This window comes from Pecten maximus, chromosome 17, assembly GCF_902652985.1.
Source record: "Pecten maximus chromosome 17, xPecMax1.1, whole genome shotgun sequence".
Classification (NCBI taxonomy): domain Eukaryota; kingdom Metazoa; phylum Mollusca; class Bivalvia; order Pectinida; family Pectinidae; genus Pecten; species Pecten maximus.
Window position 1 is genome coordinate 5130707 of NC_047031.1, and position 15515 is coordinate 5146221.

A 15515-nucleotide genomic window follows, 5' to 3' on the forward strand; every position below is an offset into this window, starting at 1 on the left:
CGAATCCAAGATGGAGCGAATGGTGTCAAGTGCTTTATGTGCCGAAGTATGTCTGTCGCCATGTTCTGTTTTGTACAAATTCCTCCGTTGACTTGTCGGAGCACCCTAAGTAGTAACTTTTGGTAAATGTTGTATGTAAGGGCCTAACTGTCTGGGGAAGTTTGTCCTTTGGAACTCCTCTGCTGTATTCTATTTCGTAAACGTTGTTTCCGGTCCATTACGCGTATTTACAAGTTCGTAACAAGGGCACTAAGACCACAATTAAGTACTTCCGGGTTCAGACCCCCACGAATGAAGTCCCCTCAAAAATGTATGTATTTCAGGAAAACCAATCAAATGCCTCTTTGAACTTGATTTCTGTTGATGAATTTAATGTGGATTTATAGCAGAGATGTCAATCTATGTTTTGTGATGTAAAATAATAATATTGATCATTTATTATGTGCTCCAGGACCCTGTGTGATGAGTCCTGATTTGACCTCTACCCCTGACCCGGATGTATATAATCCACGTTGGTGACACATTTTGACAGCTATCTCCAGAAAATGCCCAACATGCTGGGTTGAAACTTTTATATTTTGCTTCTCAGATGTTGGTCTTGGCCAGGTGAGATGGAAAGTTGCATATGAGATGTTGGGAATTTATTATGAATTTTAATGTTACAATGAAACATATAGCGAAGCTAATTGTGGTCTTAGTCCAAGGGTCGGTTTTGACCGAAGTAAATATGGTTGCAAACAGAAACACATAGTTAAATATTTATACAAATTTCCTTTAAAAGAATTATTTACTATTGTTAAACATTCTTGCTGGAACATATCTTTTAACCTTAACTTTAAAATCTCTAAATCAACCTTCTGAACTGTGGGTAAATTGAATATGTATCCGATTCCAATTTTGTCTAACTGTCTTAAATTTACTATCCAGTTATCATTATTCGCTACCATATCTTCAAGGCACTCCTTTAAAATGCAATTATTAGTATTTTTGAGCTTCATCCAATAGGAGAATATTCTAATTTTTCTAATTATTAACCACTAATAGTCTTTTCAAGAATGTCTGGAGCTTTTTGAAAACCCCATATTTCACACCCATAATTTAATATACTACTAACATATGTATTGAAGACTGCCAATGAGGTTTCTATATTAAAATAATTACGTTTACAAACATTAGACATAGCAAATAGAGCTTTGTTTCCTTGTTCGGCAATTTTCTTTTTTGTCTTAAAAAAATTCCCGTTATAATTCATCATTAGCCCAAGATAATTGAATTCGTTCACTATTTCGATTTCTTCATTATTGTAAAACCATTTCTCATTATTCCTTATATTGCCCCCGTTTCTAAATACCACAATTTTGGTTTTATTAATATTAACAGTTAAGCTCCATTTCCTTGTATAACTTTGTAACGAGTTCAGCATGCTTTGTTATTCTTCAGGAGATTCGGACACCAGCACCGTATTGTCTGCATACATGAGTAAAAATATATTAATTGTTCTTATTTCTATTGATTTACAATTATCATTGATAAAATTGATTTCTAGGTCATTTGTGAACACTGTAAAAAGCAGAGGTGACAATATTTCCCCTTGGAATAATCCACAATTCACTTCGTAGAAGTCTGAGAGACCATTATGCTTTATACAGCATCTTACATTATCATATAGACTTCTAATAATCTTCAGCATTTTACCTTCAATACCCTCCTTAATCAATTTAAACCAAAGATTTTGTCTACTTTTATAATAGCTGATGACCACTGCGGTCAGTTTTATTTCTTTGAGAAGTCTTTGTCCTACTGATATATGCCTTCAACGTGGATCGCCACTTTTGTTTGCCTCATCTCTCGCTAAAATACATGTTATATTTTAATGACCAATGACAATGTATTATCTATATATCCGATATGTCACAGGGACTGTCCGACATTGCAATACAACAATTACTTGTTATGATGTGTAGGGATTTTACAGTTGGTATTTGAAGAAGAAAACTGATCGATAAATGGATTAGAGCAAGACACAATGATCGCAAAGCACTGATCATGGACGGATAAAATGGTCAATGTATGTCCGGAATAACCCATCACCGTTTGTCCGGAATAAATCACAACCTTTTGTCCGGAATCAATCACAACCGTATGCCTAGGATAATTCAACACCTTTTGTCCGGCATCATTCACCACCTTTTGTCCGGAATAATTCACAACCTTTTGTCCGGAATAATTCAACACTTTTTGTCCGGAATAATTCAACACCTTTTGTCCGGAATAATTCAACACCTTTTGTCCGGAATAATTCACAGCCTTTTGTCCGGAATAATTCAACCTTTTGTCCGGAATAATTCAACCTTTTGTCCGGAATAATTCAACACCTTTGTCCGGAATAATTCAACCTTTTGTCCGGAATAATTCACAACCTTTTGTCCGGAATAATTCAACACCTTTGTCCGGAATAATTCAACACCTTTTGTCCGGAATAATTCACAACCTTTTGTCCGGAATAATTTAACACCTTTTGTTTGGAATAATCCCCAACCCTTGTCCGGAATAATCCGCCACATTGTGTCCGAAACAATCCACCACCTCTTTTCGGTAATAACCCACTTTTTGTCCGAAAAAAAGCATGTAATCGACGGGTTTTTTCCCGGAATAATCCACTTCACATTTTGTCCGAAATTATCCTCACGGATTGTACGGAATGATCCATCTTATTTTGGGAGTATGAATATATTACAAAAAAAAAAAAAAAAAAAAATCACGCAATTAATATTTTAAGTGTGTTCCTGAAATTTACATTTCGAATAAGCGAGTAGCTATTACTCACATCTCGGAATTGGCCTGGGGCGCTCGAGAGTTTCGGCCTATAAATTGCACGTATACTATACAACTCTTTCTGTAATTAAGATATTTTTAAATACATCTTTGTATATGCAATTGTTAATTAAATGATATTCTAATTAATTAGAAACTATTGGATAATGGAGCAAATGTTATTAATTGTTACATCATATATAGACTAAACAAACAACACAGTCCACTTAAGTTTCGTAACAATATTATGTGTATCAACGATTTATTTTATTCAGTATTGGTTTAACTTTTAATGCCAATGATAAGAACTAAATTAAAGGTTAAATCAATATATATAAACATTGTGCCTCGTGTATAAGTATATTTACTTATCAGATAAAAAAAACCCGTGGTATGTCTCTTGTCTGACGAAACGCCGTACGACTTTCACGGTGGAGTCACAATTAACTGTCAACTCCGACAATCAAATAAAACAATGGGGATACTCAGAGATCATCAACATTAACTATAGCGTAAGATATAATTTGAAATAAAATCGTTCAAATTTAAACAAAATAATTTTATTTTAAAGTTTGTGCGAATACACAAAGTTTTAAAACTGACAAGGCGTAAGGTCAGACAGCGTGACGATTTGTCTCCAATGAAGCGTGAAATCCTCTACCGAATCTGTAATTGAGATCAATAAAGACCAGACATCTTCGTAAGTATTGAAATAACCAATGAAGTTATATGTATAGAGGAAAGTCAATTTGTTTACCCGGAGTTGGAGACTTTTAGTGAAACATGATATTTACCGTACGGTATTGACTAGTGTAATGTATATCTGATTTGGGGAGACGTACCATTCAGTCGGGGTACAGAGTTAGATGAGCTGGAAGGATCGACATATGTAAAATTTAATTTTAAACAGTTACTTGGATCTGTCGCGGTGATGGGTAAACAGGATATGAAGCCAGACGGCACGAAAACCACGCTTTACCAGTAAGTAACCGTCGACAAAATTTAGTTAGACATTGTAAACAATATCAATTTATTAATCAATGCTTTGGTCATTGAAAATGCAGTATGTATTGCTTAAACGTATATCTTACAACAGCGAATTTGTAAGTATAGAAACGTACTTTCAAAATTTGCAGGTGTATCTCGGGGTGGTGGCGTTTAAGAATTTCACTAACATTTTGATCAACTTGTGTTTTTTTTTTTTTTTTGTTTATCAGGAAGCGCTACATGTATAATACCAGAGACCTATATACTATACATACTTTAGTATATAGGTCTCTGATAATACTTATGAAAATCGCCGTATATCGGGACCTAGCAAAACGTGTGTTTGTATGAAGCTAAATTTATCATTACGAAACATTATCAATTTGTCCATGCACTATCTGCACAGCAAATGATTTTTGATGCATCCGTTTTTGGCCAAGTTAATTGATTGGATAATATGACTAAAATTACTTCCAATCAGATCAATGTAGTCTATGGTTCCTGAATATTTCGTTAATATAGGACAAATTAATCTGAGGTAATTGTCCAATCTGTTATTTTGTGTCTGTGTCCTTGGGCAAGACCTCCAGAGACGGGCATCTCGTATATCATCCGGTGGGGTAGCCACCAGCTACTACAACGTCCTATGCTATGCATGGTTAAGTGTCTGAACAAGACACTTTTCTATTATTGCTCTGTGTATCATACGACGGGCCTCTCGTGTGTTGTTGTTCGAGGTAGCCACCAACTACTACAAGGCGACCCTGCTTAAATGGCACTGGGAATAAAGAAACAAAAACGTGATATATAATGTATAGGATTACCTTGTAATAAAATGTTAACTAACCTGCTCCCTGTATCAATTGTGGTTGAAGACCGCAAATACTTAAAGCACTAGCGGATCCAGGGCGGATCCCCCCTTTTTTCGGAGGAGGAAACTTTTTTATTGCCTCAAAAATGGAGAGAAAAAAATTCCTACGGCGCTCGCATTATCACTAAATTACTGGAACCTCCCCCCCTTTCAATTTTTTTTTTTTTTTTTAACTTTTTAATATTCCTCTGCTCATTTTTCATTTTATCGGGGATTTTATCGATATACGGTATCAACACCATTTCAATGAACATTAATTATATCTGTGTTGGAGAATCGGTAAGGATCATCCGAAAGTGTTTTAATGTAATTCATAAAGTTAACTAATACACAAAGTCTTGGTTAGACCACAGGTTTTCGTTTCTGATATAAATAAAGAATTAAGATGTCATAAGAAATAAGAAGTCTTCGTTTATCATATCATCAATTGGATTACCTGCCCTAGTACCGTTCCCCTCCGCTAGGCTGTGCTCATTAGTGCTCGTATAGCCCTACACAAGACACGGTGTCAGGGTCAGAGGAAACTCGGGCTACATTGTACATGTACTGTACAGGTTTTCTCCCAGAGCACGAAAATTTTACTCTCGTGCTTCCACTCGGCTTACAGAAGGGATTGATATTTTTCTTAGTTGATATAATCTATTTTTCGCAATTCTTGTAAATTGATCATTGTAGTTTATGATCAACAAAAACAGCAAACCTGGTATAGATTTGGTAAAGTTGATATATTTATTAGTTTAGATACAAATATAACATTTTTTAATTAAACACCAGATTCAGAGTTAACGGTGACAGAATCAATAACAAAAAACTGGTTTACCAGGGACGTATAATAATGTGCATTTATTGTCCCTCATTTACCACGTGACCTTTTTATGTAATTGCATCTATATTATATAACACGTGTGTGTAATTATATACATAGTGTATTACACTACTGGTGGGCGTGTCTCACCATACAGGGGGCGTGTCTAGTGAAGTCTCGATTCCATTATAAATCGTGACAATAAAAAAATTCAAAAGGGGCGTGTCCCATTTCAAGTGTGTGTCAATATTGAAATTAACAGTCTGTGTCAAAACATACAACGAACACGCATGGTTGTTCATTTCTTACAAACGTATTAATGAATCTGATTGATCGTGAGTATAGATCTATGTTTATCTTCTTGTTAATCTCGATACGGTAGTAGGTTTACTGGATCAGGTATCCGTGTGTGATAGTAAATTAATTAACTACATGTGTGTAATTAAGAGATCGTCTGGTGTAGGATATTAACCCGATACGATATCGGAATGTCGTCCCTTGGATCAAGCGCCCGATCGATACCAGATTTGATAAAGGTTATAGGAATTTAGGGAAAGTTTAATTCAAAAGAGGCAAGAAAAATACAGAATCGAAAATCATTACAACAACACAAGCAACAACAACAACAACAACAACAGCAGCAGCAACAGCAATTCATTCAGCCTAAGCCATCCCTTATGATTGAATTGACAGATACAATGTACATGTAGGTATGTTATAAGCGAAAACAATCAATTAATCAATCTATCAATCAATCATCATCATCATCATCATCATCAGCAGCAGCAGCAGCATCGTCATCGTCGTTGTCGTCGTCGTCGTCGTCGTCGAACTTTAAGAACAACCAATCAAATCATTCGAATATACCAGGCTGGCGTTTTTTCTGAGACGTAGAACAGGTCTGTTGGCAATGCGTTTGAAATTGTGTGTATATTTCAACCTCATTGATTTTTACTTACCTACTTAATCGTCCAGTTAGAACTTGAAACTAAAATTATAAAAGATATAATGAAATACCTTTTTTCGTTAGTAGAAATATTAATCCAGAATACACCTCAGAAAATAAAGCCGAAAAAGATAACAAATTTGGAAAGAAATGTAAATTTGAGCGTTCCAACTACATGTACCTAATGGCACCATAGTACGTATACGCTTTTAATTGTGGAAAACTGAATATATAGTATATCACTCTCGCACATGTGAATTGTATCTTATAGTCGCCAGTCACATTTTTCGATAATCTGATGAATATGCTTAACATTATATAAAAAAAAGACTGATTTCTCAACACAGCTCATTTATGAGACGAAAAACCAACATCGCTAGTACATATACATACTGTAGTTAATTCGTCGCACTGTATACACTGACAATATAGATTAAACTGTCGCATCAAACCCATTATACACCAACTTCAAAGTCTCGTCAAAGTCTCGTCAAGATCCGACCCCTGATAACCTGTCAGTGCGCTTCAGTTCATGCGTTTTAGGCTCAAATCAAGCGCTAAATAGAACAGACAACCCCGACAAAATAGCTGTGTATTCATTTGCTTTATCTTAATTAAAACTCTTATGAATATGAAAAAAAGGTTGGAATTATTTCACTTTATTATTTCATTTTACTCAATAGTGTTATGGATATCCGTTATAAACTGGAGGATGTATAACGAATGCCCATTCAAAACCGAATTTATTGAACGAGCTTATTAATCTTATTGGCAACGAGACTTTGAAACTCGAATCAATTAACGAGTTTAATTAATTCAATGTAATCATCAGGAGAGTTGGATTCTATTTATCATATAATTCAAACATGAAAAAGTAATTTCAGTTTCCTCCTCCGTGTATTGTCGATTTACAGAAACTGCCAGATTTTCACTGGACTAGTACTTTAACAAAAGTATGACGTCATGCATATGTGACGTCGCAATAATGAGCGATATTCTCCTCTATTTTTTGCCGATAAACAGATAACACGTTTTCACAATAGTACCACCTAACAAAATCATGACGTCATGATATATAAAAGAAAATGACGTCAAAATAATGCGCGGTATTGTATTGTCGCCTTTTTTTCATTATGCATTTTGAAATAACAAATTGCCTCCTTTGTAAATATGATAATAGTGTGTACAAGAACGTGTTAAGGGTGCACTCAAAGTTCGATATTTGTACTTCAAACAGAAGAGCAGAAATCAATTATCTAAATAAGTAATTAATTACCGGACAGGACAAGAAATATAACTCCGCTATTAATTGTATATAACATCACGAACACTATTAAATTGACGTTATATTATCGATCGGGGCAGTATAAAGTTTTTCTTTTGGTGGATTTTATTGGTGGTTCATTGGGATATAATTGAGGATCTAATTATCACGTAATTTGATCGAGAAACAAATGTTATCATTATACAGTAACACGCGGACCTTTAAAACAAAACAGACACGTGTACTTTGGTTCAAAATGATACACCCGGATTTCTGTTCAGGAGAGGGGGTGGCTAAGTAATTATATAGTGTATTCATGTTACGGCCTTTTTATTTAAGGAAACCATCACTCTTAAAAGGGCTGTCTTATCAATGATAGATTACGGAGGACATTCAGACCATCAGAAGGAGCGGTTCTCTCCGGAGTGAAATAACCGATAATTAAATATGATTTTTAAATTTTGAATGTACGAAAGTAAAATTGTTAATTTCTTCCCAATACTTATGCCTGAATATGTCGTGTGAAATTTTCCAGTCATCTCCAAGATGTTTGATGTCAAAGATAATTGACAACGTCATTTCATGGTAAGATTATCATCTCGGAGAATGACGTCACAATTACCACGACGACACGTGATATCCTTGTGATGGAAAGCGAGGCGGCAGGAGTCTGAATTCTAGAGTTACGCATTTTTGGCGAATGCCAAATGACATATCATGTTATTGTGAATTGAATATTAAAGTTATTTAGGTATGAGTAACAGGGATTTGCTGGATTTAAATTAGCATGAATATGAAATATGACAAACGGGAACAAGCGTATAATATTCAAGATTTATTGCTCCAGTTAAACCTTCATTATATTATATTATATTATATTATATTATACTAGTTGGGTGACACCTGAAGGATGTCACAGAAAGAATGAAGCGTGGTGAGGGGCGATAACTCTGTTTCAGCAGTTTTCATCAAAAATCGCTCAATATCTAAATTTCAACCAATGAGAAGACTGTGTTAAAGGTTGGGCCGCAGGGCCGAGTGGTTAAGGTGTCCCAACATTTTATCACTAGCTGTCCATCTCAGGGATGCGAGTTCGAAACCGACGTGGGGCAGTTACCTTGTACTGACCGTAGGTCAGTGGTTATCCTCCGGGTACTTCAGCTTTCCTCCACCACCAAAACCAACACGTCCTTACAAATATTGTAAATGACCCTGGCTTTTAATAGGACGTTAAACAAAAATAAGTAAAACTGTCTTGTTGCCAAGGAAATGAAACCCATAAAGTTGAATTTGCTGTCCCATAATACCCCTATTTCATTGAAATCAGACAATATCTAAATTTGGACCAATCAGAGGCCAGGAAATGGCGACCATTTTGGTAAAATGTGAAAATGGGGTGACCAGAGGGACCGGTGTCCCATGATGTACCTGCATATCAAATTTCATCAAAATTGGACAATATCTTATTTTGGACCAATCAGAGGCTGGGAAATGGCAGTCATTCTGTTTAAAAAAAAGGTTAAAGTGAGGTTACAAGAGTAACCGGTGTCCCATGATGTACCTATATACTGTACCAAATTTCATTGCAATCAGACAATATCTAAATTTGGACAAATTTCCTCGAAAAAGATAGGATTAACTCTTTCAGATAGGAATATCCAAGATTTTATGGGAATTGGCTCGCCCCAATATTAATCTTGGAGAAAATTGTTAATAAATCACACTTGCGCGAGGAAAATCCCATTTTTGTATGAATTCCCCAGTGGAACACAATGATACAAATGAGAGAAGGAAAATTGTTTGTTTGTTTGACATAGCCATTTTTTAAATTGATATTTCGAGACTTTCCCCATAGTTTAAAGTCAGTATCAGTGTCTTTGTCAGTGGTCAATGTCGAGCAAATTGGGAGATTATCTATTTTTTTTTTATTCAAAACTTTTGCAACTTCTTCAGTAGTGTTGGGAATCACTAATAAAATCATGATCAATCATCATCATATCGATAATTGATCGATCATGAATATAACTTTAGGGAAATATCTACAAAAGCATTAATATGAATTGTACATTATAATTACCCAGGTAATTTTATATCAAGAACAGGTGAGCAAGTTATCTCCCTTTTTCTATCACAGATGAAAATTAGGTAATTAGCAAGTTTTAAATTGTTGTATGTGAATTTGAACAATAATTCATGTAAAGGAAGCTTAACCATGCATAATAAAACATGTTTTTATTTTTAAATATATTTTTTCAACCTTTTATCAGGTAGCAGTGTACACCAGTTTGCCCAGTTTCTGAAAATTAAGTGGCAATTATCTCTTACTCTTATATATATTTGGTTTGTTAGCTTTGTTTATCACCCTTTGAATAGCCAGCTGAGTCAGTTTGAGGCAGGGTCTCCTTGTAGTAGTTAGTGACTACCTCTGAACAACATGCAGGAGACCTGTCTGTCCACATGCCATCCAGGAAATGGTGCAATAATTTATGAAAATGAAGCTTACCAAGCAAAATAAATAATATTTTCTTTTCAAATAAATGATTTAAACTTCTTGTAAGGTAGCAGTGTAGACCAGCTTGTCCGGTTTCTGAAAAATAAGTAGCATCTTTAAGTCTGAGGCTGGGTCTCCTTGTAGTAGTTGGTGACTACCTGACTGAACAACATATAAGAGGCCCATTGCATGCCATCCAGAGCAATAAGGGTAAAATGGTCTTGCCCAAAGACACAACCACGACAGCACATACCGGCCTGATTGTCAGCTTCCCTTTTCTTCTGCAGGATAACTGTTCAAACTTTTCTATACTTCTTCTATATATATAATACTAATAAACTTTGTGTATTTGGTTTAACAGCCAAGTTCATTTAAGGACGTGCCAGGTTTAGAGGTGGAGGAAAGCCGGAGTACCAGGAGAAACACTACCGGCCTACGATCAGTACCAGTTAACTTCCCCACGTAGGTTTCGTACTAGCAACCCAGAGGTGGAGGGCTAGTGATAAAGTGTCATGACATATCTTAACCACTCGGCTATCGCGGCCCCTCAATAATAAATAATTAATAAACTATCTTACAGTAAATATTGTGGAAAATTTGTTTCTTAATATCTAAATGGCTTGAAATTGAGAGAATAGTTTTACTAAATGAAATGAAAACCATATTTCATACAAAGTCTCAAAAACATTTTAATGAAGTTTTTTTTAAGTAGAACATAGAGGGTAATTACTTGCGGTCTAAGGCTTGCAATTACAGTAACTGTTTAAAACTTTTTAATTCTTATTTGTCACAGTTGCAATTGTAAAAGATGTGAAAATTAAAGAAAATGGTGTTATCCCAATATCAAAATATTTGATAATGAGAGAATAGTTCTACAATATGAAATTAAAACCAGATTTTATGTAAAGTTTCAAAATTCTGAATTTGTTTCTTCAGTAGAATATAAAAGGAAATTAAGTGCGGTCTTTGGCCAACAATTTAGAACACCCCTCCTAATGTAAATACGGAGTGTATATGCATATGGTGGTGTTGGCCTAAAAAACAGAAACATATAAACTATTTACATGTATACTAGTCCCTGTGTTACAGTATTTTACCTGTGTGGAGATGACATTATGAAGAAGACTATTTTGTAGAATGGTTATCATTAAAATCCTGGTCATTGTTTGAATTTGTCAAATAATTTTCTATAATACCTTTATATAATTAAAGTTTAAATTCAAAAGATAAAAAAAAAAACTACATATGGTTCCCCAACATTGAATTTAACTTAGTGCTACACAATAAATACATAATAGTTAAAAAAAACATAAGTATAAATTTGTCAGAATTGGTTTCTTGCACATTGTTTTCTTTGGTATATGTAAGCGAAAGGTTGAAATATGTTGGAATGGTATTTAAAGCAAAGATATTTCAAAATTTACTAATTGCTACCTGTGTGCAGATGAAATTTTGGAGAAAAACTATTTTGTAAAATAGTGATAACAAAATATTGGTAATTCTTTAATTTTGACAAGTAGTTTTTTATAATACCTTTTGTAATAAGTTGAAACAGATTAAAAATTCAAAAGATAAAACAAAAATACAACATGGTCCCACACCCTAAATTAGTTAATTAAATTAATGTGATATAACAATTGACATAATTTTAGTAAAATTTTGTCAGAACAGGTTTCTCGCACATGGTTTTCTTTGGCACATGTACATGTAAGCAAAGAGTTGAAATATGTTGATATGGAATTGATAATAAAGCAACTTATAGATATTTGAAAATTGACTAATTCATGAAATTTCAAAGTCAACTATTTTGTAAAATTGTGATAGCTAAAACCTGGTAGCTCTTTGATTTTGTCAAATAATTTTCCATCTTATACTTTGTAAAGGTTGAAATTAATTTAATTTTAAAAGATAAAAAAAAATGCATGACACCCAAAGCAACATAATTTTACTTAATGCAACATAATAATTGACAATATTTTAGCTTAAATTTGTCAGAACAGCTTTCTTGCATATTGTTTTCTTTGGTGCATAAAAGTGAAGGGTTTAAATATATTTGAAAACTTATTTCATATATTTATTAATGCAAAAGATGATATAATTTGACACTGTCCTAAGAACCATCTCAATAAAGGGCAGGTCAGAGACTTAAATTTCAAAATTTAAAGCATTAGAATATAAATATTTCATTAAAAATTTGAAAAAAAACTTCTATTACTGAAAAAGAATTGTTCAATATACTGCTAGTGTGTACTGAAGTACATGTACACTAGTTCCTTGAAAGTTCGTGTCATCGTAAGCTAATATGTATGAGATATGATTCTCGAAACGTCGTTGCTCCTCAACATAAACAAATATCAGCTGATCAAGACATCAAAGCATCAACCAGAGACCTATACTAGTATATAGGTCTCTGCATCAACTAACGACACAGTAATTTCATTAAACAAACAATAAAGAAATTAATTAAATATTACATATTTAAACGTCGCCTGTCTCTAAAACGTTAATGAACACGTAACATTTACAGTAGGCCTACTGCCAGTACTGGAAGCCTACGACTCAGTACGAGTTTAGATTTGTTATCGAAAAGAATTGAACGCTGGTCTGGGTTGACGATGAATACTGATCCTGGAAAGCAACAAATATGGTCATAGTAGAACAACTATAATCTCCAATGTCACTTTTGATATGAGATGGTATTAAAAAGTCCTGGCCCTGACGCGAAAATGTAATACAACTCACTTATACTGCCTGGAGTTGAACGAGTAAGCGGCGTGAAGTCCCCGGTGTTGTTCCATCCGGAACTCCTCGGAGAATCATTTCAGTCATAATACCCGATGAGTTCAGGATGGCGTTATTCTATATTGTCCTTTATAAATGCGGTCAAGCCGACCAAACCAATTGTGTTAATAATTTCTATTACATATAAACTTCATACGTCAATTTTAATGGACCTGTTGATGTTAATGCAGGCTTTCAAACACACCATCAAGATGACTCGCGCAAAACAAATATAAAACCAGTTTATTTGTAATGAATTTAATGCTGATAACTATGTATGCCTATCCGGTCCATCTGTTCAACCGTGCTAAACGGAAAGGAAACACCCGGTCTTGCGTCATCAAAACAGGCAGGAAAATACCCCAGTCGAGTGGAAAAATACTGAGAAGGTCGAAAAAATAGGCCATTTTCAAAACAATCTTGTAACCGTTCTGCTAAAGATATCGAAAAACTAAACAGACTGTTTTCTTCAGGAAACATTTATCTCTTTGTATGTGCATTGTATATATCTCTGGATTTTTTTCTGAATTTTGAGGGCGATTCAAACAGAACCTCTTAGTCAAAGTGACGATTTTGGCATGTTTGACCCAAAATATCTCATAAATACGAATTTCCACAGGGATACCAGATACATCCAGACCTAGATCGAGCCGAGTTTTACAATGGTTCAAAAGCCCATCAAAATTGTATATGCCATTTTTTCCGCTCCCAAATCGCTACAATAGCCGGCAAAAATCGCGAATTAGCTCATACTATCATTACGTTCCGTAAGGAACGATAACGAGTTATCGCCCCTTACTACACTTCATTCTTTATTATATTATATTATATTATGTTATATTATATTATAAGAGTTATATAATGAACTTTCCCTGTATCCCGTTCTTCATCGCTATCTAGAGTGTGGTCTATTTTCCATCGTTCGGTTTATATATAAGTGACGTGACTGTTATTCTGAGCTGTTGTCCCGTGTCCGCGGTAAATAACTGTCCGGTGATGGTGGGTATACGTCTTCAGGAAACATATCCGAATCGCGACATCAATGCTCATCGCACTCATGTTTTGTAACATTCCCAAGTGACAGAAATATATATAAATTTATGTTTAAAACAACAGAAATCCAATGCCATTTGTCAAATAAAATTTGAACCTTTGTCGACCGCCTGTGTTCTAGTCTAAGTGCCTTTGTCGATCGCCTGTGTTCTAGCTTGAGTGCCTTTGTCGACCGCCTGTGTTCTAGTGTGCGTGTCTTTGTCGACCGCCTGTGTTCTAGTGTGCGTGCCTTTGTCGACCGCCTGTGTTCTAGTGTGAGTGCCTTTGTCGACCGCCTGTGTTCTAGTGTGAGTGCCTTTGTCGACCGCCTGTGTTCTTGTGTGAATGCCTTTGTCGACCGCCTGTGTTCTAGTGTGAATGCCTTTGTCGACCGCCTGTGTTCTAGTGTGAGTGCCTTTGTCGACCGCCTGTGTTCTAGTGTGAGTGCCTTTGTCGACCGCCTGTGTTCTAGTGTGAGTGCCTTTGTGCCTTTGTCGACAGCCTGTGTTCTAGTGTAAGTGCCTTTGTGCCTTTGTCGACCGTCTGTGTTCTAGTGTGAGTGCCTTTGTCGACCGCCTGTGTTCTAGTGTGAGTGCCTTTGTGGGCAGCCTGTGTCTCGGGTATATTATGTGTATTGAGTGTGTATCGGAGAGTCGGGAGCCTCGGTACGTACTAGTCGCCCTGTAGCCCTATATCAGGATAACATCTGGGAATATTATAATGTGTGTGTGAAAAGCGACAAGATACATGTACACTTCACAAACATTACATGTGTGAAAGGAATTTTTTTAAAGTCTTCGAAGTCGGGATATTTGTCCGGGTATCGAGATAAGTATATCAACTGTCAAAGTCTTGTGATTGATAAGTATACTGGGGTATTTTTGTGTTTAGATTGATAATGGCAATTTTTTTAAATGGAAGTTTTTCGGCTTTGTTTGTTCGTTTGTTGTTGTTTTCTCTCGGTTGGATTTGATTTCTGAGTCTATGCTACAGTCCACAGGGACTTGATAATTATAGTTACAGTCTACATGTATTTGGACATTCCCTAGTGTGTGTAGCGCATTTTTAGACGTTTTAGGGAGCTAGATTAAAATTCGGTAAAAAAGAAACACCCCCGCTGTTCATCCGTATGTATGGACAGTGGGGTTGTCATTTTTACCGAATTCCAATCTAGCCCCCACCCCCCACCCCCACCCCTCCTCCTCCAATCCAAGTCCCTGTGTTACAATCTCGACTAAGCTTCGTGCGTGTTGTTTTTATAATTTTATATAATATCAACAAAACAGGTGAACCCCAGGCAGACGTTTGACAAGGTACACTTTAAAAATTTACAAGACATACATGTATGTTGTTCGATAAAAATCACTAATGACTTTATATGGAATGCGATCGCGTGCATTCCGTCAATAAAATTTGAACAAAAAACCGGCTGCAGCTGACAAACACATTATGTATTTATATATAACAAATTATAAAAGGTGTTATCGATTTTGTTAACTTGGTAACAAATGAATTCGAGGTCAT

General features: G+C 35.3%; 1 protein-coding gene across 1 annotated transcript in view; it reads left to right on the plus strand.

Moving 5' to 3' along the window:
• Positions 1–3676: 3676 nt before the first annotated feature.
• The window catches only part of LOC117315948 (leucine-rich repeat-containing protein 71-like), a 55620-nt gene continuing 43781 nt past the window's right edge, over positions 3677–15515 (plus strand). Inside the window, exon 1 of the mRNA XM_033870383.1 lies at positions 3677–3795. Within this exon, the coding sequence (XP_033726274.1) occupies positions 3746–3795 (50 nt within the window). The 5' untranslated portion in view covers positions 3677–3745. The remainder of the gene's footprint in view (positions 3796–15515) is intronic.